This window comes from Dama dama, chromosome 14 (genome assembly GCF_033118175.1).
Source record: "Dama dama isolate Ldn47 chromosome 14, ASM3311817v1, whole genome shotgun sequence".
In the NCBI taxonomy this organism is placed as follows: Eukaryota; Metazoa; Chordata; class Mammalia; order Artiodactyla; family Cervidae; genus Dama; species Dama dama.
In genome coordinates this window covers 64,616,205-64,641,774 of record NC_083694.1, presented here as the reverse complement: position 1 = coordinate 64,641,774, position 25,570 = coordinate 64,616,205, and the positions used below count along the sequence as shown (strand labels likewise).

Here is a 25,570-nt window from a genome sequence, read left to right as displayed (position 1 = left end):
CATCCAAAGAAAGAAAATTAAATTTAATGGAGAGAGGGCCATGTACATTCAAATGTTGTAGAGCAGAATACGGCCAACTTTTGGAAACTTTTGGAATGGGGACATAAGACAAGAAGCTCCTAGTAAAACAGTCCTGACCTCAGACCCACCTGGTTTCTAGGTAAGAACCTTGAGGGAAAAAGGAGCACCTTGTTTGATGTAGCATCTCCAGCCCTAGCTAAGTGTCTGCCATCCAGTGTGGACGAAAAAAGGAGGTGGGAAAATGGGAAGGACAGTAACTGAATGGGAATGATGGGGAGGACAGTAACAGGTCACAGGTGATATAGACAACCTGGTTCAATGACAGGAGCCATGTTATGAAGCCAAACAAGCCGGAGTGTGAATTCTAGCTCTGCTGTCCCCTTTGCTGTGTGACCTGACCACTGTTATTATGCCTACTGAGAGTACGGCTTGTCTGTTGGAAAATGGGGATACTTACTCCTGGGATTTTAGGAACCCAATACGAATCTTGCATCCTTGAGTTCTGAACTGACTGTGAGAATGATGGCAATTGAAATACTGATAAAGACGTCTGGAGATATGGCTTAAGGCTCAATGACCAATTGGTCTTACTAAGAATCTTGTGCTAAATCAGTGGTAATAGGAGGAGTGGGAAGGGCTTCCCTAGTGACTCAGACAGTAAAGAATCTGCCTGCAATGAAGGAGATCTGGGTTCGATCCCTGGGTCTGGAAGATTTCCCCTGGAGGAGGAAATGGCTTCCCACTCCAATAGTCTTACCTGGAGAATTCCATGGACAGAAGAGCCTGATGGGCTACAGTCCACAGACGTGCAAAGAGTAGGACACAACTGAGCAACTAACACTTTCACTTTCATGAGGACTGCGAATACAACACCCCTCAACACTTACCTACTCAGGACTTTAATACGGCCTGATTTCATTGAGAGAGACCATCAGTAAGTCTTAGCTCTCACTCCCCTCTCTTCATCCGAGTTTGAATATTCTGTAAATCAGCTTCAGTGAGCTTATTAGCTGGGACTGGGTTAGCTAGGACCACGAGGCCAAAATAAAAGAACCTCAACCAACAGCTCTTTGGTACCAGATAGGAAGGGGCTTCGTTAATGCTGGAACCAGGTAAGAAAGGGATTGTTGTGGGACAATGTTTGGGAAGCTCATCTGAGGAGAGAATGGGCTCCCAGGAATAATGCCAGACTGAAACGGAAACTTTCCTGGGCTTGATGAGCTTTATTAGGCTCTGGTGATTTCCTTATTGAAGTGTCAAGGAGAATAATTCCAGACAAAAATGGTGCCATCTAAAAGAGGCCATCATGTGAGAGTCAGAAAGAGGCTTATTTTAACTATTTTTGAAAGTTTATAAGATTCCTAAAACCTTGGTACCTCCACCCCTCTTCGCTATTTTTATTACCATCGGTCTGCTCTCCTATAATGATTAGCCAGAAAGCTCTTAAAATGGAAAGGACTTGTGTGCATATTTTCAGTGGCAGCAAATAAAATGGCATTGAGGTGCCAGATGAGGGGGGACGAGTGGGTTGTAGCAGCCCACAGGCCACGTCTCAGGAGTCTGGGCGAGAAAGAAAAAAAAAACAATGGAGTGGTGGAATGGAGATGGGAGTAGGGGCCAGTGGAGATGTCCTGGACTATGCCAGGACAGAGAGATTACCCTAGGGTTTTTTGGTTTTTCTGGTGGGGGGGAGAGGGGGATAGAGTTGCATTACAATGTGTTAGTTCCTGCTACGGTAACGTCAATCAGCTATATGCCTACGTATATCCCCTCCCTCCTGGACCTCCCCTCTCCCATCCCATTCATTTAGGTCACTGAGCTGAGCTCCCTGCATATGCAGTCGGTTCCCACTAGCTAGCAAGAGACCCATGTACAGATTTCTTGAATGTGCTAGACTGAAATTAATGCTTATAATGACATTTAAAAAAAATTTCCTAATTTAAAAATAAAGTAACTTTTCCAGCAAGTTATCTTGACATTATAGATTTTTAAAATTTGGTTAAGATTCTTGAATCCTATAGATCGAATACTATGAGAATTAATTCATAAATCTTAGATATCAGAAAGTGAAAAGATTTTGTGAGTATTAGATAATACTTGTATATACATTAGCTTTCCCTGGATCACTTGACTGCCAGTATTTCATCTTAAGAGTGGCAATTAAGAATGAGAAAACATCCCCCAGCCCACACTACCCCCGGCTTAGAATCCACTAAAACTTGTGGGATGAACATTTTACCCAAATATAGACCTTTTAGTGATTAAGTTAATTTACTCTTTTCAAACTGTGACATCCTGTTTATAAGAAAGAAAACTTATAAAAAGTCATCTTGAGCATGAACTAACTTCTAAAATCAACATTTTGGTGAACTTATGTGTTAAGTGAGTCACAACTATTTGGATGAGGACTTTCTGGTTTTGAAAGAGAAAGTACTTGGGAAAAAAATGTCATTTTGGTTTCTTTGAAATGGAAACATTTAAAAAATGGAATTCACTAGTGAGCCTATCATGTAACAGATTTCCACACACATTTCTTAAGTCACTTCTGTGAATTTGTAGCACTGCATCCCCCATGGGCCAAGTCTTAACCATCCCAAGATGCATTTAGCCTTTATCGTCCTTCCCAGAAATGATATTTTTAAAAATGCTGTGCGAGGTAAATTTTTTACAATATTTTGAAGGTAAATATTACTGACTTTATAAACTGAACCTTGAAAATGATTCTTTGTCCCCAACGAAGGCTGAACTTGTATCTGTTCCTATCATTTGCCTGATGGAAAAATGTTCTCTTTTTACTCTGACCCTTTAATATTTGAAAATGTCATTGTGGGTAACTCACAGTCTAAGTTATAGAGAGTATGTTATAGTCAAATTTTTATATTTGATTTTTAATGTATACTGGCTGTTCACTAGCTGTTCTTCTGAATATACAGGTTGAGTTTTTTTAATTATGTCCACAACCCCTGTTTAAGCCCTGTTTAATCCCCAGTCTCTGCACTTTTGATTCTAAAATCATTCCCTGCTCTTCCCTGTTGTGTGTGTGTTAAGTTGCTTAGTCATGTCTGACTGCTTGTGACCCTACCCACCAGGCCCCTCAGTCCATGGGATTCTCCAGGCTATAATACTGAAGTGGGTAGCCATTCCCTTCTCCAGGGGACCTTCCCTGACCCAGGGATCGAACCCGTGTCTCCCACGTGGCAGGCAGACTCTGCACTGTCTGAGACACCAGGGAAGCTCTGCCCTGTTAAGTGTTAAGATTTGTATTTAAGGATCCTGCTGGTTGTCTTGCCTTTTGGTACCTCAAGCACTTCAAAATTGTGATGGCCCATTTTGAATTACTTTTCCTTTTATTGTCCCTGTTCCTTCTGCTGTGTTTCCTGTTTAATTGCTGGTGCCATCCACCCAGTGAGGGTCTCTGGTCTCCGGTCGGCCTCGAGCCCTTCCTTCCACTTACCACACCAACTAAGTAGTCGGCAGTCCCCGACGGTTCTGCCTCAGATGTCTTTTCTTTCCATCGCAGTCTGACTCTGCCTCAATCTTTCCTTACTAGCTCAAAACAAAGTTTCTCACTGGGCTTCCCTGTCAAACCTTCCCTCTCTGCCCCTAGGTCTTTCTGCGCATGTAAGTCAAACACCAATCTGCCTAAAAACCTTTACCTACTCCCCACTGCTTTAAGAACAAGTCTTTACAACTCCCCCCCCGCCCCCAGATTCCTCTCTTCTACCTGTCTATTCTCTTGACCCCCTTCCAAATGTAGCTTTAGCTGATACTAGCAGCACCTTTGGGCTCTGTCCTGGTCTTTGTTGCTGTGTAAGGGCTTCCTCGAGTTGCGGCATGAAGGCTTCTCTTGTTGCTCCAGCACAAGCTCTGGAGCCTGAGTGCTCAGTAGCTGCGCCAGGCTCGCTTCCCTGATGGGCTTAGAGACCCTGCGGCATGTGGGATCTTAGGTCCCCAACCAGGGATCGAACCTGTGTCCTCTGCATTGGAATGCGGATTCTAAACCTCTGGACCACAGGGGAGATCCTAGTCCTGCCGATATATCAAATGTTTTCACACTAAATTTTTTTCTGTTTTGATCCTTATTGTTTGACTCACCTTCTGTCTTCTCATCTTTGCCCTTCCAGAAGTAAAAATCATTTCTTCTGTGTCCTGTCATAGTACTTTTTAATTCTTTTTTGCCATCCTTTGATAATGTCACATTGTGATCAGTTGTCTTATGAGAGGCTTTCTCAGGTTAAATTATTAATTTCTCAAGAGAGAGACTGCTTCCCTCTCCTGTGAAAAGTATAACTGTTTTGGAGTTGGAAACTTAATAAGTGCCCTATTAATGTGTGCTGAAGTTGGGATACATTGAAATGTATTCAGATTCTCATAGGTGCAATTACTGCACCAAATAAATGGAAACGTAACGAAGATTAAAGCAGAAGAACTCCATTGCCAATTTTTTTTCATGAGAGCACGGGATTTAAATTTATGACAGACATGGGAATTCCCTTGAAAATTCAGATAATAATGAATGGCAGTATCGTCTGAAAATTGCTATTTATTCAAATTAGACCCGCCAAAATATTTCACTGGCATTTGTTATCAATCCATTGTATTGATGATTTTAAAATAAGAACTAGTTTCTGTCCAGGTTTTCTTTGAATTGATTGGTTTGCATGTACTGATTGGTTAGCATGAATTGATGGGAAATAGGATAAAAATACTAAGCTAAATTCATGCTAAAAAAAGTGTCAAGTCTGTTCCCTATTGCAAGAGAGGTGGAAAGAGAAACTAATACACCTGGAATAATTAAGTGCTAGACTAGTTGAGATTGATTATAATAAACAAAAAGAAACATGGGACAAGGAAAAAATCGTTATTACCTGAAGAAGTAATGAAAGCTCTTATTAAGAACTTATTATATCTGAAACCAATATAATATTGTAAATCAATTGTCAGTTCGGTCGCTCAGTCATGTCCAACTCTTTGCGACCCCATGGACTGCAGCACGCCAGGCTTCCCTGTCCATCACCAACTCCTGGAGCTTGCTCAAACTCATGTCCATGCCTTCAATCTCCTCCTGCCTTCAATCTTGCCCAGCATCGGGGTCTTTTCAGATGAGTCGGTTCTTTATAGCAGGTGGCCAAAGTATTGGAGTTTCAGCTTCAGTATCAACTATACTTTAATTAAAAATGACTTAATTTGAATGGTTCTTGAAAAATAGATAAGGATTACATGCATGAAAATAAGGAATTCCATATGAATTAAACAACATGGGTCAACTGACAAGATTTCTGTGTTTTGAAGGCCAAAATGCAGTTAATAATTAAAGCAGGAATCTGTGGTTTACTTCTATAATATGAAGTTATTCTGTTCTGCTTTGTTTTTGTCTCACAGGTGGATCGGATATTGAGTACCTAGACTTCTACAAGCCTGTCGTGTGGTTTTGGATCCTTGTAGGGCTTGCTTACTTCGCTGCTGTCCTGAGTATGATTGGAGACTGGCTCCGAGTGATATCAAAAAAGACAAAGGAAGAGGTGAGAAATAAAAATGTGTGTAAAAATCTGATTTAACTAATTCAGTAAAGGTTGCTTTTAATGTCTTTTAACATTTATTTTTTTTAGATACTAAATATTTACTAATTCATTTAAATATTTAAAAATATTTAAACATTAGTTAAAAATTTTAATGTGTATGTTTGGTGTGCATTTGCTACAGGAAGCTATCAATCATATGAGATGTAATTCATTGACTTAACCAAAACTTACTAAATACCACTCCATGTCAGATGATATCTTGGTGCTGAGAGTAATTTATAATGAAGAAAAGATATAATTAAAGACATTTTATTCATTATTTCTTTTTTTTTCTTGATTTCCTCAATGACATAGAGTAAATTTTATTCCATAAAGAGACAGTAGGGAATATTTGTGTCAAGATATCAATAGCATGAAAAAGTGAAGGTAATATATAATATTGAATTCTCATTGTATTCAATTATTTCCTTTTCTCTTAGGTCTGTGTAAGTGTGTACACATGCACATGTACACACATGCATATATTCCCCAAAGTTGTTTACATTAGAACCCATTATCTTGTCTATAGATTTCAGCTGTTCAGAAAGATACCCTTTTATCTTTTTGGTGCAACTGTATATACAGAAATGACCATTAGAATTTTTGACTCGAGATTTTGGAAAGTTTGAAATTTCAATCTTGACTAAAATTCCTAAACGGAATTACATTTTAATTTATTTTGAAAAGTCCAGAACTACTACTAGTTTAAGTGTGACAGAGTAGTGTTTTATTATGAATTCTGTATTTTTTGGTTCTGAATCTTAGCCAACTTTAGTAATATTTTTTTACAACACAACAAATTCCTAAGACTTGCAAATATAGTATCCACAGTCTTCCTTTAATTATCCCTCCCTTTCATTATCTGGTGTTCATAGACCAAGAGACATCAGTGTTAAAATCTTTGATTGATAACAGCATCGTGAGTCTTTAAACATACGCCCGAAATAAACTAAGATAGACTAAGATAATAAATGATAAAATTAATTTCTCTCAACAAACAAGTATTTTCTTTGAACACATCAAGTCATTTAGTTTCTTACTAATACCCAAGGTGCCTATGGTAATTAGAAGGAGTATAAGTTATCCAACATTTCCCTTAATGGATACCATATTTCTCAGTTGGTAATTCATATATTCAGTCTGTGTGTATTAATCTGTATCTTAGTTACACCATAAAACCAAAAACTTTATTATAAACATATCAGCAGGACATTTTAGTTTAAATCATGTGAAAAGTACTTTGAATAAGACCCCAGCTGATTTGCCTCAGTCTTATTGTGTGTGTTTGTGTTTGTGTGAGAGAGAGAGAGACAGAGAGAGAGAGAGGAAGAGAGGGAAGGATAGAATAAGGTGGAGAGGGAGAGAATTATGGTTATTTTAACTTCGGTGTACTTTTAAGGGTCTTGAGATGCTAAGGGGGACAAAAGAAATTGTAACTAGGAAATATGCTAGATAACATAGCTAAAAAAGCAACTTTCAAACTTCTAGTATATGCTGGCATTAAAATGCATTTTTAAAACACACACAAACATTTTTTCTAAGTAAAATAGAGTTGAACAGAGAATATCTCTGATAGTTTAAAAAGTATTGTTTTGTGGAAATATATATTTCCACATATATATATAGTAAATGTAGTATATATTATATACATACACATACACACATATATATGTGCGTATATATACCCACTTACAGACACACACACACACACACTAAGATTATTTTGGATCACACTCCAAAAGTTTGAAAGCTACCAAGGCACATATAGAATGGGCAAAATTTTATCTTTATGCCACTGGCAAAATATGTTTGATTAAAGTTTAAAAGCTCGTATTACTAAAAAAAGAAAAACCAGTGCTTTTTGTGATAGGATTAGCTAGTACAAAGCACTAGCACGTTTTTTCCAGAGCAGTGAGATAACCATCTGTATTACTCTCCTTGGGCTGCCATAGCAAGAGTGACTTAAACAGGACTCTGTTTCTTCACAATTCAGGAAGATGGAAGTCCTGGATTAAGGTGCTGGTTTCTGGTGAGATCTCTCTCCTTGGCTTGCAGGTGGTGCCTTCTTGCTGTGTATTCATAGCGCCTTGCCTCTGCACATGTGCCTGTAGAGAGAGAAGGTTCTAGATCGCTTTCCTCTTCTTACAGGGATACCAGTGCTGTTGGATTAGGGCTGCACCCTTACGACCTCACTGAACCTTGCATGTGTATGCATGCGTGCTAAGTCACTTCAGCCATGTCTGACTCTTTGTGACCCTGTGGACTGCAGCCTGCCAGGCTCCTCTGTCCATGGGATTCTCCAGGCAAGAACACTGGAGTGGGTTGCCATGCCCTCCTCCAGGGGATCTTCCTGACCCAGGAATGGAACCTGTGTCTCTTATGTCTCCTGCATTGGCAGGGGGGTTGTTTACCACTAGCACCACCTGGAAAGCCCCACTGAATCTTAATTACCCCCTTTAAGGCTCTGTCCCCAAATACAGTGACAGTGGGGATTAGGGCTTCAACAAAGGACTTGCTGGAGGACTGGATTCAGGCTTTAACACAATCGTTTCAAAGAAATTTAAATTTCTACATTAACTGGCTTATTTAATATGAGAAGCAAGTTTGTTTGCCTCCTTTTGAATGATCTTCTTGATTCTCAGCCAGAAGTGTGAGATGTATCATTGTGTGTTTCCAACACTGAAAAGTAGAAAGCTCTTTTCCTTTCTTACCATAAGTCTTTTGGCTTGTCCCTCGTCTTTGGAGTGACATATCCTTTCTGGTGACTGCATTTGGAGAAAGCTCATGTGAGTAAAGGCCATGAGCAAGTTTACGGAAACCCGCTGGAGCTGCAGCTGCTCCAGACAGTTGAGCCGGTTGCAATGGAACTGTCACTTTGAGCAGATGTGTGTTTTCTACTTTGTAATGCAGTTTAGGGAAATGACAAAAGTGGGTCACAAATTCAACAGAGAATGTAAAGAGAGAAAGGGAGAGATGATTTATAATTGTGAAGAAAGAAAAAGACAATTTATAATCGTGAATGTATAGATTGTTAGGGCCAAAATTTTTATAAAGGAAATATGACTAAACATTTCTACAGCAGTGGAAAAAGATTACTGAATAAGTCTAATCTTGAAATAACTCACTAAAGTTAAATAATTAAATAAAAACCAACTAACTACATCCTAGGAGTCATCTTTACACACACAAACTATATTCGGTGACTGCTCACTATATGTTCATTACCTTTTGTACTTAAACCATTTCAAATGCTCCAACTTTTAAAAACTGCCTAAGTGTTCAGAAACAACAAGAATATTTCTAGTTTTCAATTCCATGAGAATACTAAATAATTTTTGATAACTTGGAATCCTCACTATTAAAAATGTCACTAGTACAGAACATTAAAAAATCAAAATAATATATATTAGAAATTTTTCAAGTGGTGATACAAAAACACAAGCTTTCCCTCCCATGAAAGATTCTGGCTAATAGTAAGTTTCAGTCTTACATTAGTTTTTCAAAAACAAATCTCCTTAAATCATATCAGGTAAGTGTAAACATAGAGTTCTAATCGTATTTCTGTTATTTTTTTTCTGTGTTTTTTTTTTTTTTTTTTTTAAATCTTAAAGTCTGTTCTGTTTCCAATGAAGATCGATTTTAATGAAAATATATTTAGGAGTAAGGAAAAAGTTTTTGATGAGCATGCTGAAATAAAACGTTGATACAGCTGATCTATCTGAAATGTTTGAGAGGAAAGGGTTGAGACAGAGAGTGGCGTGGGCATGTATGCACTACGGTGGGCAGTAAAGCAGATGGCTACTGCAAAGCCGCCGTGTAGCGCAGGGAGCTCGGCTCAGCGCCCTGTGGTCACCCAGGGGGTGGGCTGGGGGGTGGAAGGGCGGCCAAGGAGGGAGGGGACATACGGCTACATGCAGCCGATTCTCACTGTTTTGCAGCAGACACTAACACAGCCTTGTAAAACAATTATATTCCAATTAAAAAGAGAGTTAGTTGGAGAAACACTGTGTAGTTTCAGAACTGTCACATATAATTATAGTTGATCTGCATTCCTCAAGGAAGAGAATAATGACCTCAATCATTTTTTCCATGGAGTCATATGCATTTCTGTAAAAGGATTTATCTGTTTCATTATTTCTTAAGCTCTAATGGAGAGTAACAATATTCAGTACTGAGAATTGATATGACTAATTATCTTTTTCTGTGAAACCATGTGCCCTCTTCTGAGGAAATAATGTTTCCATTTAGAAAATAAAGATTATTTATATATTCTAAATAACACAATAGGACTGATATCTGAGGCAGGTAAAATAAAAATAAGATGAGACCACGAAATTCAGAAGGTGAACTCCTAAGCAGGCAGGGGATACTGCAGCCTTATGTGCAGATGTAGCTCAGTTTGCTGCTGCTGGCTTTCCCTGAGGTTGAAAGACCTGTAATTTCTGTATCGTTCTTGTACTGACGTACAGGTACCACAGCTTGTTGGGATGGTCTTGTCCATGTGTGACAAACACCACTTCAGCCCCTGTATCATCTGCCTCTGTTCTCTGGAGTGCCAGTGGCACTCTTGTTGCTGGTTAATGGCTAAGTCATGTCCGACTCTTTGCAACCCCATGGACTGCAGCACACCAGGCTTCCCTGTCCTTCAGTATCTCCTGGAGTTTGCTCAAACTCATGTCCATTGAGTCGGTGATGCCATCCACCCATCTCATCGTCTGTCATCCCCTTCTCTTCCTGCTCTCAGTCTTTCCCAGGATCAGGGCCATAAGTTGGCTTTTTGCATCAGGTGACCAAAGTACTGGGACTTCAGGAAAAGTCCTTCCAATAAATATTTAGGGTTGATTTCCTTTAGGATCGATTGGCTTCATCTCCTTGCAGTCTAAGAGCCTCTCAGTGGCACTGTAGCTAGCCACACTGAATAGATACCCAGGAGTTGCTTTTTTTTTTCAACCAGTGTACTGTGATGTGCTTCGTTGTTCAGTCACGTCTGACTCTTTGCAACCCCATGGACTGCAGCCTGCCAGGCCCCTCTGTCCATGGGGATTCTCCAGGCAAGAATACTGGAGTGGGTTGACATGTCCTCCTCCAGGGGATCTTCTCAACTCAGGGATGGAACCCAGGTCTTCCGCATTGCAGGCAGTTTCTTTACTGTCTGAGCCACCAGGGAAGTCCTTTTAAACCAGCATCATTTCTTTAACCTCTGAAGGTGTTTGTTCAAGTAGCATTCACTTTAGTAAGTTGGCCTTATATCATATTAAGAAAACTCCCTTTGATTAGGAAGCTCTAGTGCTAAGCAGCCTTGAAAGACTGTTCCTGGAACTTGTAATAGGCCCCAGCATTGTGCAGGGACCTGAGAATATGGAGGGACATGGTTTTCTTCTGCTAATGACCTGGCAAGAGCATTTGGTCTTCCCTGATCTTCACTCAGGGTGGTAATGCCTCCTGCTAGTGAAAGAGCTGGGATTTAACAGCTCTTTATCTTGTTTAGAGATGGAGAACTAAAGAATAGTTGCAGCCTGAGCCTTGGAAAGCTTACAGTAGAGTACTTTATCATTAGGTCTTATGGGAGAAGTGCTTTTAATATGAAAGATTCCATATGCCTTTTGAAATAAGTTAGACTTTATTCTGAAAACCCTAGGGAGCCATTGAAGAATTTTAAATAAGTGGAATGAAATATCTTGTCAACATGAAGGCAGATGAATTATAAACAAAGCCTGATGCCAATAAATCAGTTGCAAGATTATTGAGATTATTGAAGGAATCTAGGTAGTGCAGAATGAAGAGTCTCTGGTGGCAGCAGGATAGAGATGAAAGTAAGGATTTCAAAATTATTTGGGGGATAGAAGAGATAGGTTACCCTTTAGCTGTGGGCAATAAAGAGAAAGAGGGGATGACATTCATGATTCTAGCTTTGGATGGAATTACAAAACACAGGAGAGAGATATTCTGAGTAGATGAGAGGAATGAGAATGTCATTTTGGACATATTGTGATTGAGGGCTGTGTTGGACATCCAGGTAGTTCATCAAGTTTAGAGAATTGGGTATGCAAGCCTGGGAAGTAGGAAGGATAGGAGTTGCAGAGTTGGCTGGGTAGGGGCAGGGGAGAGGGCATTCATCAGAACGTACATGACAATGGAAGTTCTGATTATAGATGAATTCACCTAATGAATACTTGGAAAGTAGTCAGCCATCGAGCTAAAAATGGAACCTGGAATAAAATAGTTAAGAGGGTGGATGGAGAGACCATTAAGGATGGGATAGCAAATAATATAGTCAAATAAATTGATTCATGGATAGGGAAAAGGCATGGAGGTTTTGAAGAGAGGATGGTTCAAAGGGTGGATCAGACTGGCTAAAGACAATGGGTAAAGAAAGGAACCCAAGGGAAGATTGACACAGTAACCCAGGAAATAATTAGCGAGAGTTCTCTGTGAGGTTGTGCTCCAAGACTGCCACTCCTGTAGCAGAAAATTTAAATATTTACCCCTGGATTCTTGGAGGAGGAAATGGCAACTCACTCCAGTATTCTTGCTGGGATTATCCCATGGATGGAGGAGCCTGGCAGGCTACAGTTTATGGGGTTGCTAAGAATAGGACATGACTTAGCGACTAAACAACAACAATAACTCTGGATTGTACAATACATTGGATATATCCCATGAACGTTCTTTTGGCACATCAAGCACAATTCCAAAGGGTAATATTCACAGAATATTTTATGGAAATGGGAGCATTGGAGCACAGGTAATAAAAAACTGTTGATTTAGCAGTGTAGAAGCATTGATACTAGGTACTGCTGGGCATGCATACATGGTAAATATGGACAGTGTGGTGGGGTGGGTGGTGAACTGTGGAGTGACAATGTCAAAGAGGCAGGAAGAGGAAAACTGGTCTCATGGAGACCAGTTAGGAGTTTATTTAATGTCTAATTTACTGGTAAGTCACTCACTTATTCACTCATGTAAGAAAAGGTGTACCGAGTACAGTAGGATGCACAGTATATTAGGTTCTGGGAGTAATTTCCATCTGTTGGGAGTCTGAGCCTTATCTCTGTATTGGAAAGATGCCATAGGTGGTGCATTTCCTTATTTATCTTTATAATGATAAATTAGCTCCCCTGGTAGCTTAGCTGGTAGAGAATCCACCTGCAATGCAGGAGACCCCGGTTCGATTTCTGGGTTGGAAATATCCCCTGGAGAAGGGAAAGGCTACCCACTCCAATATTCTTGGGCTTCTCTGGTGGCTCAGATGGTAAAGAATCTGCCTGCAGTGTGGGAGACCTGGATTCAATCCCTGGGTTGGGAAGATCTCCTGGAGGAAGGCATGGCAATCCACTCCAGTATTCTTTTCTGAAGAATCCTCATGGACAGAGGGAATTTTGAAAATGAAGGGACTTAGTCTTTTATTGATTTTCAAAATAGCCTACTTTTACCTTTTTTCTTTAGTCTTCCTCCTTCTTTCCTTCCTAGTTTTTGTTCTGACCTCTAATATATTTGGAGGAGGGGTGGTATATTTTTGTTTTTCTCTGTTGAGGTACTGAAGTCATTATAAATGACTCGAGTTGGACTGTGGGCACAATGTACGCTGATCGTAAGACGTCTCAGGTTTATATTTTAATGCAGATAACTCTTCTTCGACTAGAGGGTAAGAAAAGAATAAAGTGGAGATGGTATCGCAATTATTAAAATGCATATCTAAAGGGCCCTCGTCTCCTGCCCCATGGGGAAAGAGATATCCCTCACTGTGCTTTGGGGAGGGCTTCCCTGCTGGCTCAGATGATAAAGAACCCGCCTGCAATGCAGGAGACCTGGGTTTGATCCCTAGGTTAGAAAGATCCCCTAGAGGAGGGCATGGCAACCCACTCCAGTATTCTTGCCTGGAGAATCCCATGGACGGAGCCTGGTGGGCTACAGTCCGTGGGGTCACAAAGAGTCGGACACCACTGAGCAACTAGGCACAGCACAGCACATGCTTTGGGGAAAAGAGCAAAGCAGACGTTGAGCTTCATCTGCTGGTTTATATTTCACTGTACCTCGCTGTGCCATGGAGAAAGTTCCTTCTCTTTTTCAGTCCAACCATCAGCTCAGCAAATCATTACCTATGTAGTAAGTAGGCAGTTGGAAAGGACAATAAAAGAACAAATGACATTATAAGACTTAAATGATGCTTTGAGATAATAGTAGCTCTCAGACACCAGGGTATGTCTAATTTCTAAATGAACTTTATGGACAGTCATTTTTGGAGAACCCAGGCCCCAAGCTGTGTCTCACTTTCAGCTCAGTATTGTGGTGCATACTGTGAACCTTTATGAGTCTAATGTTAGGAAGGTCTTAGAAGGCAAAATATATGTTAAAAACAAAATAGGGTTTGAAGTGGTGAAAATGGAAATACTTTCCTTCTAGAATATGCTTTATTTCTTTTTTTAATCTTAAATGTGATGAAAGTGTTCAGTTATCAAATAAGAATCACTAAAAAGGAAACTGAAGCACCGGGAGGTGAAGTGACTCACTTAAGGTTATGCAGCCAGCACGTGATAGAATCAGTAATCAACCCAGATGGCTTGACTGCATGGCCCAGCCTTTTAGCGACACTAACTTTTATTCCTATACTGCCTCCCAAATGCTCAAAAAAGTAGGTTACATATTGTTTTTTTTTTTCTTATCATTTTACATGTAGGTAATATCGACACATTAGACATGAGTACCCAATTCTGACCCATTTGTTACAGTGCAGCTACAGAGAAGAGCTTCGTGAATTTATTAAATCAGTTTGGTCACTGGTTGTGTTATGATCAGTGAAATCTAAAGCTTGACATGCTTTTTAATGATTGGAAATGATTTGTATCCTTTCTAAAATGTGCGCGGGCTTTGGAACCCTTAAAACTGAGATTTAATTCTATCTTAACTATTTACTAGCTCTGCAAACTTCACCAAAATACCTAATCTCTGTGTCTCCATTTTCTGAAAAAAATGCAATTTAACTCCCTTTATGGGGCTGCTGTAGAGATTCAGTGGGTAGAGTGTAGGATGTAGCTAAATTCTTACTGAATGCTTATTCTTTTCCTCATGGGTTTTCTGAAAGAATTAGTATCAAATTATTGTCCCAAATCAAATGACCTGTAATGGTCTAAGACTATCATCTATATGTCATCATGTATTGTTCTCTGTAGAGTATAAAATGCTGTGAGCACTTATATGTCTAAACATCTTGTCTGGTTGAAATGATAAAAACACAAAAGAGAAGAGCTGTGTGCTATGCTAAGTCACTTCAGTCGTCTGACTCTTCGAGACCCTATAGACAGTAGTTCTCCAGGCTCCTCTGTTCATGGGGTTCTCCCAGCAAGAATACTAGAATGGGTTGCCAGGGGATCTTTCCAACCCAGGGATCCAACCAGCGTCTCTTATGTCTCCTGCATTGGCAGATGGGTTCTTCACAACTGTGGCCACCTGGAGGCCCAAGGAACAATTAAGGTTATGTATATTGCTAGAATTTGATCATTATCACAGAGTCCAAAATAGCCTAAGAAAAAGGTGAATTCAAACATTTCAAATATGTTGAATGTTCTCTGGACTTGAAAACTAGTTTTTGCATTAAATGTTCCTTATTTAGGTATAATCTACCTAATTACTGCTCTCTTAATTCTTCCCTTGATTTAGAGCTATAGATTTTCTGGTGTCCTGATGTGTGGACTGAGGTAGAACCCACTTATATTTTTCCTTTTATTAAATTGAGAGTGAGTAGCTCAGTTGTTATATTAAAAAATAAAAGCATGAAGGAAGATTCCTTTTTTTTTTTCTGTTTTAGATTGAACCCTCACTGTTTATAAATTGTAACTTCTTTTTGCTTCAGTTATTTCACAGAACATCATCTGGTAATGAAAATGCAGAGTAATTTTTTCTTTTCATTTGTACACAGTAGGAAAATAACTTAAGATAATAGTTTTTGCCTCAAAGCACTTTATAAGTAATTTTGTTTTTTTTTAGCTAGAGAGCACATTATGGAATTTAATGCAACACGATGTAATGTTATCTCTCTCTTTTGACTGTTTTGACGTCATCTGTTCTGAGAATTTGTGAGAAAAGTGACCACGATGAACTTGGCTTTCAAAATTGTTTTTGGACTTCCTTCATCAGAGTAAAGGATTGTACTCTCCTGTACTCAGGGCTAAAATCAATCACATCTTACAACAAAAACGAAAATCAGGCCTATGTTTGCTGAAAACACAAGCGATGGCTTTCTGAAAGAATATTAGTTTGTGGCCAGTCAGAGCTAAGAGTAGGTAGAGCACTTTGAAGTTTAATCAAGGATTTTTATTCATCTTTAGCAACAAAATATGGTGATTTGTTTAGTGTTTAGTGGATGGCATCCTAATTTTAATAAGGCAGTTTCATTGTCCCTGCCTCCATCTCGATTTGAACCAAGAGAATGGCTTCTCATTAATGATATTTGTGCCTTTGCGCATACACAGAAAATCTCCCCCCGCTTTTGAACAAGGATGCACCCCTGTTCTTCCTCTAGTAAAATTGTTAGTCATCAATGCTGTTCATCTATTAGACAAATTTTAAATGTTATTTATTATACAAATAGTTTCCTTTGTCTGTCCATCCAGACATATGGTGGGATTGCACTTTCTCTTGCCCTTGTGGTTGGTGAGCTATCGGAATCGTTCTGGCCACAGCTGTGGGCAGAGCGGGAAGACGATTTAATGCGCCTGTGAGTCCCTCAGGGGCGTACTTGCCTCTGGCTCAGTGACCATAAAGATCACGGCGCTGTGTCAGCCTGGGCCCCAGTTTAACCATGTTGAGCAGAGCCTGATGCCGACGTGTTGTGGGCATTCAGCAATAGTGAGGCATTAGCCTTTGTCGCCTTAAGCCACTAATATTAAGGAGCTGTTTGTTCTAGCTCATAACCTCGCCTGTCCTGACTAATCCAGTAAAACAGTAAAATACAGTTGCTCTAACAGAGTTAAAGTAGCAATAATAATTTAGAAGATTTAAATTTTATGAGCCATACTCATATTTGGTGAATTTTGTATTAGCTTCCAAATCTCTGATAGGATTATGTTTATTATCTGTATTTATATTATTTAAGATATATTACCTGTATTTATCTTACTTAAGATTCGCTAATGGTTTTACTAAAATGGAAGCATCAAGGTAAGAGCTGAAGTAAAATAGAGCAACCTGCTTTTTAAAGAAAGTATAGGCGGGATTTAAATTGTCCAGAGACCAAATATTCCTGTTCCTATAAAAAAAGCAGTCTCTCCCACTCATTCAGGATTATGTACCCACTCAAAATTGGGCCAGTGATATTAAATCTGTTGTATATGTAAGCTCTCTGAAATAAAGAAATTTCAACAAATTTAAGTTTCAAAAAACCAGTGCATCATACCAGAATAATCATAGATATGAAAGAGCAGGATTTCCTTGTGTAATATTATTTTTGAAATTTATTAGGTTGAACTGTTGACATTCAACTTTTTTGACCTTAAGGAAAACAATTGCATATGGTTGAACCTAATATTCTAACATTCAACTGTATTTCCAAGCCAGTTTCTATAAATAATTTTCATGTTATAATTTATCATTAGATTATGACCTATACATTATGCAAAATCATATATGGCTAGACATTTCTGGTATCCTTTCTTTATTTAGTACTTGGCTAAAACTTTGCCAAATTCTGTTTTTATTGTGTATAGACTGTAGACTGATTATCGCATCTCAACTTGAAGACAGACTAATCTGTTGTACTCTTACTCTCACAGATCCATCCCTGTCGCTTGTCGATCTAAACTGCAGCTCAGAATTTCCCTCTTCTCTCACCCAGCCATGTCATAACTGCTGAAGTTCTCTCTGGGACTACTTAACTGCTTTCATGGTTTTAGACTCCTCACTCTGTTTCCCAGAAAGCAGCTAGTGTGAGGCTGAAACAATTTATATAGTTTTGTGGAAGGCTTGGGGATAACTTAAGGGAATTACAGAGTAGAGAAGGGAACACTTTAAGCTTGGGCAATTAGACAATATTGCTGCTAGAGTTCCTTGGTCATCTTTGCAAAGGGTTCCCCCTTGGCATCTCACTCTGCAACCCCTGGCCCTGTAGCCTATTCCTGGGATCTGCTTACCACTCTAGATCCGTTCATTCTGTTTGGGTATTCCTTATCCTGAGCGCAGGGACCAAACTGGGGCTTCTCAGGTGGTGCTCGTGGTAAAGGGTCCGCATCCAAATGCAGGAGACGCAAGAGACAGGGGTTCAATCCCTGGGTCAAGTAGATCCCCTGGAGCAGGAAAGGGCACCCGAAACCAGTATTCTTGACTAGAAAATTTCATGGGCAGAGGAGCCTGGCAGGCTACAGTCTGTGGGGCCACAAAGAATCAGACACGACCGAGCCACTGAGCATGCACGTGCGCACACACACACACACGCACACGCACACACACACGCTCATACACAGGGACCAAACCAGCTGAAGATAAGTTGGTACAATGTAGAGAACAGATCTGTGGACACAGGGCGGAAGGCAGGGTAGGAATTGAGAGAGTAGCATTGACTGCTTAATGAGACTCTGCTCTATAGCACAGGAAGTTCAGCTCGGTCCTCTGTGATGACCTGGGGGAGGGGGGGCGGGGAAGGGGGGAGGGGCGGGGGCGGGGGGGACGCTCCAGAGGGAGGGGGATATATACATGCATATGTCTGATTTACAGTGTTGTGCAGTAGAGACATTGGAAAGCTGTTATAATCCAATTGTTTTAAAGAAGTATTCTACTGAAATAGAAACAAAAAAGAATTCAATATATACTATATACATACATATGTGTAGATATACAGATATATATTACATGCATACACAATATATGCATATATATAATACTCTTCTACAAATGGAGATGGCTGTTTAAATTCTTAAACATGATACTGGATATCTTAGTCTAAAGCAACTTCCTTCCTCAGGTAAGATTGTTCTTAGTGACTGTGAATACGTATTTGACTTACATTTCTGTAATTAAACAAGCAAAACAGACAAATGAATAGACACGCTCACCAGAATAGTCATGTTTATAGTGAAAAGGGTCCCAGTCCAAGGATAAACTCTAGCTCTGGAATATCAGGCTGCACATAATCCCTGAAATGTCTGTTTTTTCACCTGTGGAATTAAAACAAAAAGCTTCTCACATCTTGTAACTGTTTATCACTACTACACCTAGTTGTTCGTAACCACTCTGGTCTTTACTAGTTTCATAATCTCTCCATATCAACGAGCACTTAGTTATCTTTTAAGCAAAATATTTCTGTGAAATATTGCCCTAAAGTTAGGTAGAAGATCAGCCATGTTGGGAAATCTTGCTATACAAAGGAATTTATTTCCAAAACTGGAAGCTGTGTATAAAAATATGATGATATTTTTCATGGTCTTTCTCATACTTGCCAAAATTTGGAATATATCTATGGCTCTTTCAGTTTTCTGGTGCCTGTTCATAAGAAGCTAAAATATTTCTATTAGTGAGGGTATTTTTATGTTATCCAGTATTTTATATATTGTTGTTGTTCATGTGTGCTTGATCATGTCTGACTCTTCGTGACCCCATGGACGGTAGCCCTCGGGACTCCTCTGTCCATGGAATTTTCAGGCAAGAATACTGGAGCGGGTTGCCATTTCCTCCTCCAGGGGATCTTCCTGGGCCAGGGATTGAACCCTCATCTCTTGTGTCTCCTGCATTGACAGGTGTATACTTTGCCACTGTACCACCTTGGAAAATATCACACATATTCATCTTTATGCTCAGATGGTAAAGAATCTGCCTGCAATGCAGGAGACCTGGGTTCAATCCCTGAGTTGGGAAGATTCGCCTGGAGGCAGGGATAGCAACCCACTCCAGTGTTCTTGCTTGGAGAATCCCATGGTCAGAGGAGCCTGGCGGGCTACAGTCCATGAGGTCACAGAGAGTCAGACACGACTGAGAGACTAAGCAGAGCACACACATAAATGTATGGAATTATATATTCATCTTTACTCCAAGTTGTGCCATTTCTCCCATGCTTTGAGAGCCTGTTGGATAGATTTAACCTAAATATAAGTTCAGTTTAAGGGCTACTTTTGTGTTCAATACACATTTCCAAATGAGCAATAAAGTCTGAAAGGACATATGTAATCAGAGCAGGATGAAAATTGCTTTCCTATTTTGAAGCCACGTGGATAGCAACATGCAAACTTTTCCATAAATGTGGATTAATCTAAAGGCAGTATAGCCTGAGTATAGGAGAAATAAGGATTTCACTGAGCTGTGCTTCTGCTATGCTAGTTGTAGACTGCTCTGCCGCCCCCACAAAATATGCACATATGGCTTCATTCCATAAGAACTCATTCACTGGTTTGTTCAGCAAACATGTTTTGGTTGTCCATGGTGCATGAGGCATTTTATAGGTATTGGGAATAGAGGCATAAAAAGTGACAGCATTTGCCCCCAGTGAGAAACGTATAGGTAAGATGATGATGTTGAAGTGCTATACTCGTTGTGTCAGCATATTTGGAAAATTTTCAGCAGTGCCCACAGGACTAGAAAAGGTCAGATTTTATTCCAATCCCAAAACCAGGCAATGCCAAAAAATGTCCAAACTACCATACAGTTGTGAAATGACTTTCACATGCTAGCAAGGTTATGCTTAAAATCTTTCAAGCTAGGCTTCATCAGTATGTGAACCAAGCACCTCCAGAAGTAAAATCTGGGTTTCAGAGAGGCAAATGAAGCAGAGATCAAATTGCCAGCATTCGTTGGATCATGGAGAAAGCAAGGGAATCCCCCCCCCCAAATCTACTTCTGCCTCATTGACTATGCTAAAGCCTTTAGCTGTGTAGATTACAACAAACTGTGGAAAATTCTTAAAGAGATGGGGATACCAGACCACTTTACCTGTCTTCTAAGAAACCTGTGTGCAGGTCAAGAAGCAACAGTTAGAATCGAACATGGAACGATGGACTGGCTCTAAATTGGGAAAGGGGTATAATAAGGCTGTATGTTGTTGCCCTGCTTATTTAATGTATATGCAGAGTACCTCATGTGAAATGCCAGGCTGGATGACTCAGAAGCTGGAATATAGATTACTGAGAAAAATATCAACAACCTTAGATATGCAGATGATACCACTCAAATGGCAGAGTGTGAAGAGGAACTAAAGAACCTCTTGATAAGGGTGAAAGAGGAGACTAAAAAAGCTAGTTTAAAGCTCAGCATTCAAAAAACTAAGATCATGGCATCCGGTCCCATTACTTCATGGCAAATAGATGGGGAAACAATGGAAACAGTGACAGATTTTATTTTATTGGGCTCAAAATCACTATAGAGTGTTACTGCAGCCATGAAATTAAAAGATGCTTACTCCTTGGAAGGAAAGCTATGACAAACCTAGACAGTATATTAAAGAGCAGAGACATCACTTTGCCAACAAAGGTCCGTGTAGTCAAAGCTGTGGTTTTTCCGGTAGTCATGTATGGATGTGAAAGTTGGCCCATAAAGGAGGCTTAGCACCAAAGAATTGATGTTTTTGAACTGTGGTGTTGGAGGAGACTCTTGAGAGTTCCTTGGACTGCAAGGAAATCAAACCAGTCAATCCTAAAGGATATCAGTCCTGAATATTCACTGGAAGGACTGATATTGATGGTGAAGCTCCAGTACTTTGGCCTCCTGATGCGAAGAGCTGACTTACTGGAAAAGACCCTGATGCTGGGAAAGATTGAAGAAAGAAGGAGAAGGGGGCAGCGGAGGATGAAATGGTTAGATAGCATCACTAACTCAGTGGACATGAATTTGAGCAAACTCTGGGAGACAGGGGAGGACAGAGGAGCCTGGTGTGTAGCAGTCCATGGAATCACAAAGAATCAGACATGACTTAGCGACTAAACAATAACAAAAAAAGATTGCTACAGAGTAGGAACTCTGATAGAAATATAAAGAAGAAGTTTTGTGTTCAATGGTGTACAGAAGTGGAATTACTAAATCTAGTTGAGTGAATTGGGGAAAATTACATAAACAAGATGATATTGCTGACCCCTCTCTTTCCAATTTTACTTTCAGTCCTACAGGATTGATTGGAAAACACATTCAGACTCAAACCACTTCTCACTTGGTCATGATCGTTTTCCATGTCATCACTAACTCACACCTGGATTATTCCCAAAGCATCTTAACCAGTCTTCCTGCTTCTACTTTTGTTTTCTGTGAAGTTTATACTAAACCAAGATGCTAGAGTAGTCCTTTGAAACAAGTTGTAACATATCATCTCTCTGCTTATGTTTCCCAGTGTCTCCCTGTTGATCTCAGAGTGAGTCTGTAAAATAATATAAAAGGTTCTGTGCAATCCAGTCCCCTTTACCGTGACTTTTCTTACTGTTCCTCCCCACCATAGACAAACCCTGTCCCATTGCTTTTGTGCTGATTGTTTCCTGCATTAGAAATACTCTTTTCCAGGATATCTATTTGCTTGCTTCACTTCCTAATATCTTCTAGTCTTTAAAAAACTTTTCTTAATTTTTAATAATGAAAACAATTCACCATTCCAGAAACAATTTTAGGGGAGATAACTCTTTTGTATGAAAACAAGCTCATCAAAATTATAATTAGTATGACTTTTTACTTCTTCAATTTAAAATCCTCCCCTGCAGTTCTACCCCTCCCTTCGATATCTTTCTTCTGCCATCACATACTGAAGATAAACAGTATTATGGCAGACCTTGATAGTTTAACTCAACATCAGAATTTGTACAATGAGTTTTAAAAAAAATCTTCGGCCTTAGTGGCTTTCCTTCTCCATTGGAAATGCTGCTGCAGTAACCATTGTGGAAGATATCTACTTTAACAAATACATAGCATGAGAGTTGTGAGTCAGGTTTCATTTGGGGCAAAATAAGGATGATTGCCAGGGAGAAGACACCTCAGACAGCTCTGAGAAACTGCTTCAGAGAGCTAGAGGAGGTCAGTATGTATGTGGTTTTGGTGAAGGGGGAGTTCATGCAATCAAGGATATGTTTTTTGCAGAAGGTTCCTGCTAGTCATGGGGAGCAGGTGTCACCGTGAAGAATTCTAGGGCCTTTCTAGACATCAGGAAATACAAAAGCTGGGCTCATAAAACTGGCTCCTGAAAATATCTAACTATCTGAAGACCTGTTCTGTCAGTTTTTCCGAGTACAGAGTGTGTGTGTACTCTGTGCTCTCTGCCCTGAACTCCTTTCAGGGGCTGCAGTGGCACATGATTAAATTCTTGTAGAGGTAGATGGCAAGTGCCAGTGGCAAGTGCCAATTATAGTTGACAAAGAGAACATTCTCATCACCTACCATTTTGTCAACGAGGCCACATCGACCACCCTATTTAAAGCTGAAACCCCTTTCCCCCCAGCTCTCTTGACTCTTCTTGCCCTGTCCTAGTTTCTCATTATATTTACCAAATTCTAACATTCTGAGTGATATATTCATTGATCATTTTGTTGTTTATTGCCTGTTTCTTATTTCAGAAGGTATTGTTCATCGGGAATGAATTTTTGCTATCCTACTCCATTGAAATGAAGTAAAACAGTGCTTGGCATATAATAGACACTCAGTAAATGCTTGTTGAGCTGAGTAGATGCAAAAGTGTAGAGATAAAATGATTCAGAATTCAAAGAGTGTACTTTGGAATTTGGAAAAGTTTGGAGATATCTAAAATAACATATGGAGTTAGTTTTTCATGCTTACTTTCAATTTTAGCCTATCTTGTATTTCAGTGCTAAAAGAGGAAAGGGCTAGTTTCCCTCTCTGTTGAACCAGATGATTTTAATTTTATTCATTTTTTAATGTTTTCAGTAGAACCCAAGTATACTTAACTTTAGTGGTTTTTATTCAATTCTGTTATTGTTTACAGGAACAAAATAGATTGTAATTAATATTTAAGAGATTAATGTAATAATTTAATAGCTTGACATACACACTGGTTATAATTTCCCATACACCAAAACAATTCATGTTTAAATTTTTAAAACTTGGGTCATTGCTGTAAGATGTAGTACAAAGTTTGATACCATTAAGCTAGAAGCTAGTTCAAACAGTTAAAGCTCTGCAAGCTTTTGTCATGAGCTTTTAACATGTTAAATAAAATTGTGTGCATGCTCAATCATGTCCGACTCTGCGACCCCATGGACTGTAGCCCGCTAGGCTCCTCTGTCCACGAGATTTTCCAGGCAAGAATACTGGAGTGGGCTACTCCAGTATTTCCTACTCCAGGGGATCTTCCTAACCGGGGGATCGAACTTATATCTCTTGAGTCTCCTGCATTGGCAGGCAGTTTCTTCACTAGTGCCACCTGGGAAGCCCTGAATAAAATTAGACTTAGGCAAAAATTCTGTCCCACTCCACCCTCTGTGGCTGTTGGTTTAATGTGAAAGATAATGAATCCAGATGTACTTAGTATCAAATCAAAAACAACAGGTAACTCTGGCATTTGAATTTGTTATTGCTTCTCCCAGCCTCTTCTCACTTTGCTGAATATTCCTTCCCCTTTAAGACTTGATGTAAGGCAAGCTTTCTAAAATAACCAGACCAAAGTATAACAGAGACCCACTATAACACAGCTCTCTGTTAAATGGATACAAACAAAAATAGGTCAAATCGTGTTCTCTAAAGCATGAAGTGATATCATAAGTACTCTATGGGAACGTTAGCCTGGAGGAGATTCGCGGAAGTGAAGAGGTTCCATTTCATTCCCTTTTTCAGTAGATTTCTGTACTGTTTGTATGGTGGGAGTAGATGCTTTGGATGCTCCGACTGCCACAGTCAAGGGGTGTGTGTGTCCATTATGCTGCCTTTCGGGATATTATTTAGAAGCATCTATTGAAGGGAGATTAATGTATGGTTCTTTGGCTTTTTTTTCACAGTGGTTGCTTCCTATGTTTTATCCTTACATTCTGTGACATTGTTTTCTCCTAAATCCTAAATCCACCATCAGTAGACACAGCTGAGGACAGAGGTTCATGGCCTTTCTGATGCATGCACATCACTCAGGGAAAGCCCCTGAACTCTGGGGTGAGAGACCCGCTGTGCCTTGCTGTCCCATCCGCAATATTTCCATTGCCCCTTCCTTAATTTTCTATCTCTCCCTCCTGTTTCTTAGGCAGCCTCATCATAGTTTTGCCAAGTTAATTGGAATATGCCGATGTGCTTGTAAGACAGAGCCTCTCAGGCACAGTGAACAGCCTTTCCGTAAGATTATCTTGCCATTGCCATTGTGGTCATTGCCATCTTGCCATTGTGAACACTGGTTCCATATGCAGTGAACACTGCATTATTAGACCTTTTCTGTCACTTCTTTTTCTTTTGGCCACGTGGCATGTAGGATCTTGGCTCCTTGTCCAGGGATTGAACCCACGCCCCCTGCAGTGGAAGCGTGGAGTCTTAACCACTGGACCATGAGAGAAGTTTTATTTGTTTTATTTATCCATCTGGCATATTTATCCATTTGCCAGTTTTATTTGTTGAAATCGAGTTGGGGAAAATTGCTGATTTTGTATTATTTTCCAAAACTACGTGACCACTTTTACTTGTTTTCTGAAAGTTTTTGTGCACATTCATAAAAGAATAAAAGCATGATTTTTTTGAGTCCAATTTAAAGATGGCATTGGAAGGGCATTCTATGGACCACTGCTGCCCAATAGAAATGGGTCACATGTGTAACTTTAACATGTTAAACTTTAACAAATTTAGGTCACATGTGTAACTTTTTTAAATTTTCTAATAGCCTCATTAAAAAAGTAAAAAGAAACATGAAATTCATTTTAATAATATATTTTATTTAACAATATATTCAACTACTATCATTGTGATATGTAAATGTTGAAAATAGAAAATATAAATGAGATACTTTACAGTCTTTGTAATAAAATTTTATTATCTGATATGTATTTTACATTTACAGTGCATCTCAAATCAGACTGGCCATGTTTAAAGTATTCAATAACCAGAATGAT

At 39.5% G+C, this 25,570-nt stretch overlaps 1 protein-coding gene across 3 annotated transcripts in view; it reads left to right on the top strand.

Moving 5' to 3' along the window:
• Positions 1–25,570, top strand: part of KCNK2 (potassium two pore domain channel subfamily K member 2) — a 121,596-nt gene that overhangs the window by 80,017 nt on the left and 16,009 nt on the right. For all 3 annotated transcript variants that reach the window (XM_061160951.1, XM_061160949.1, XM_061160952.1), the window contains exon 6: positions 5,404–5,543. In XM_061160951.1, the coding sequence (XP_061016934.1) occupies positions 5,404–5,543 (140 nt within the window). The remainder of the gene's footprint in view (positions 1–5,403; positions 5,544–25,570) is intronic.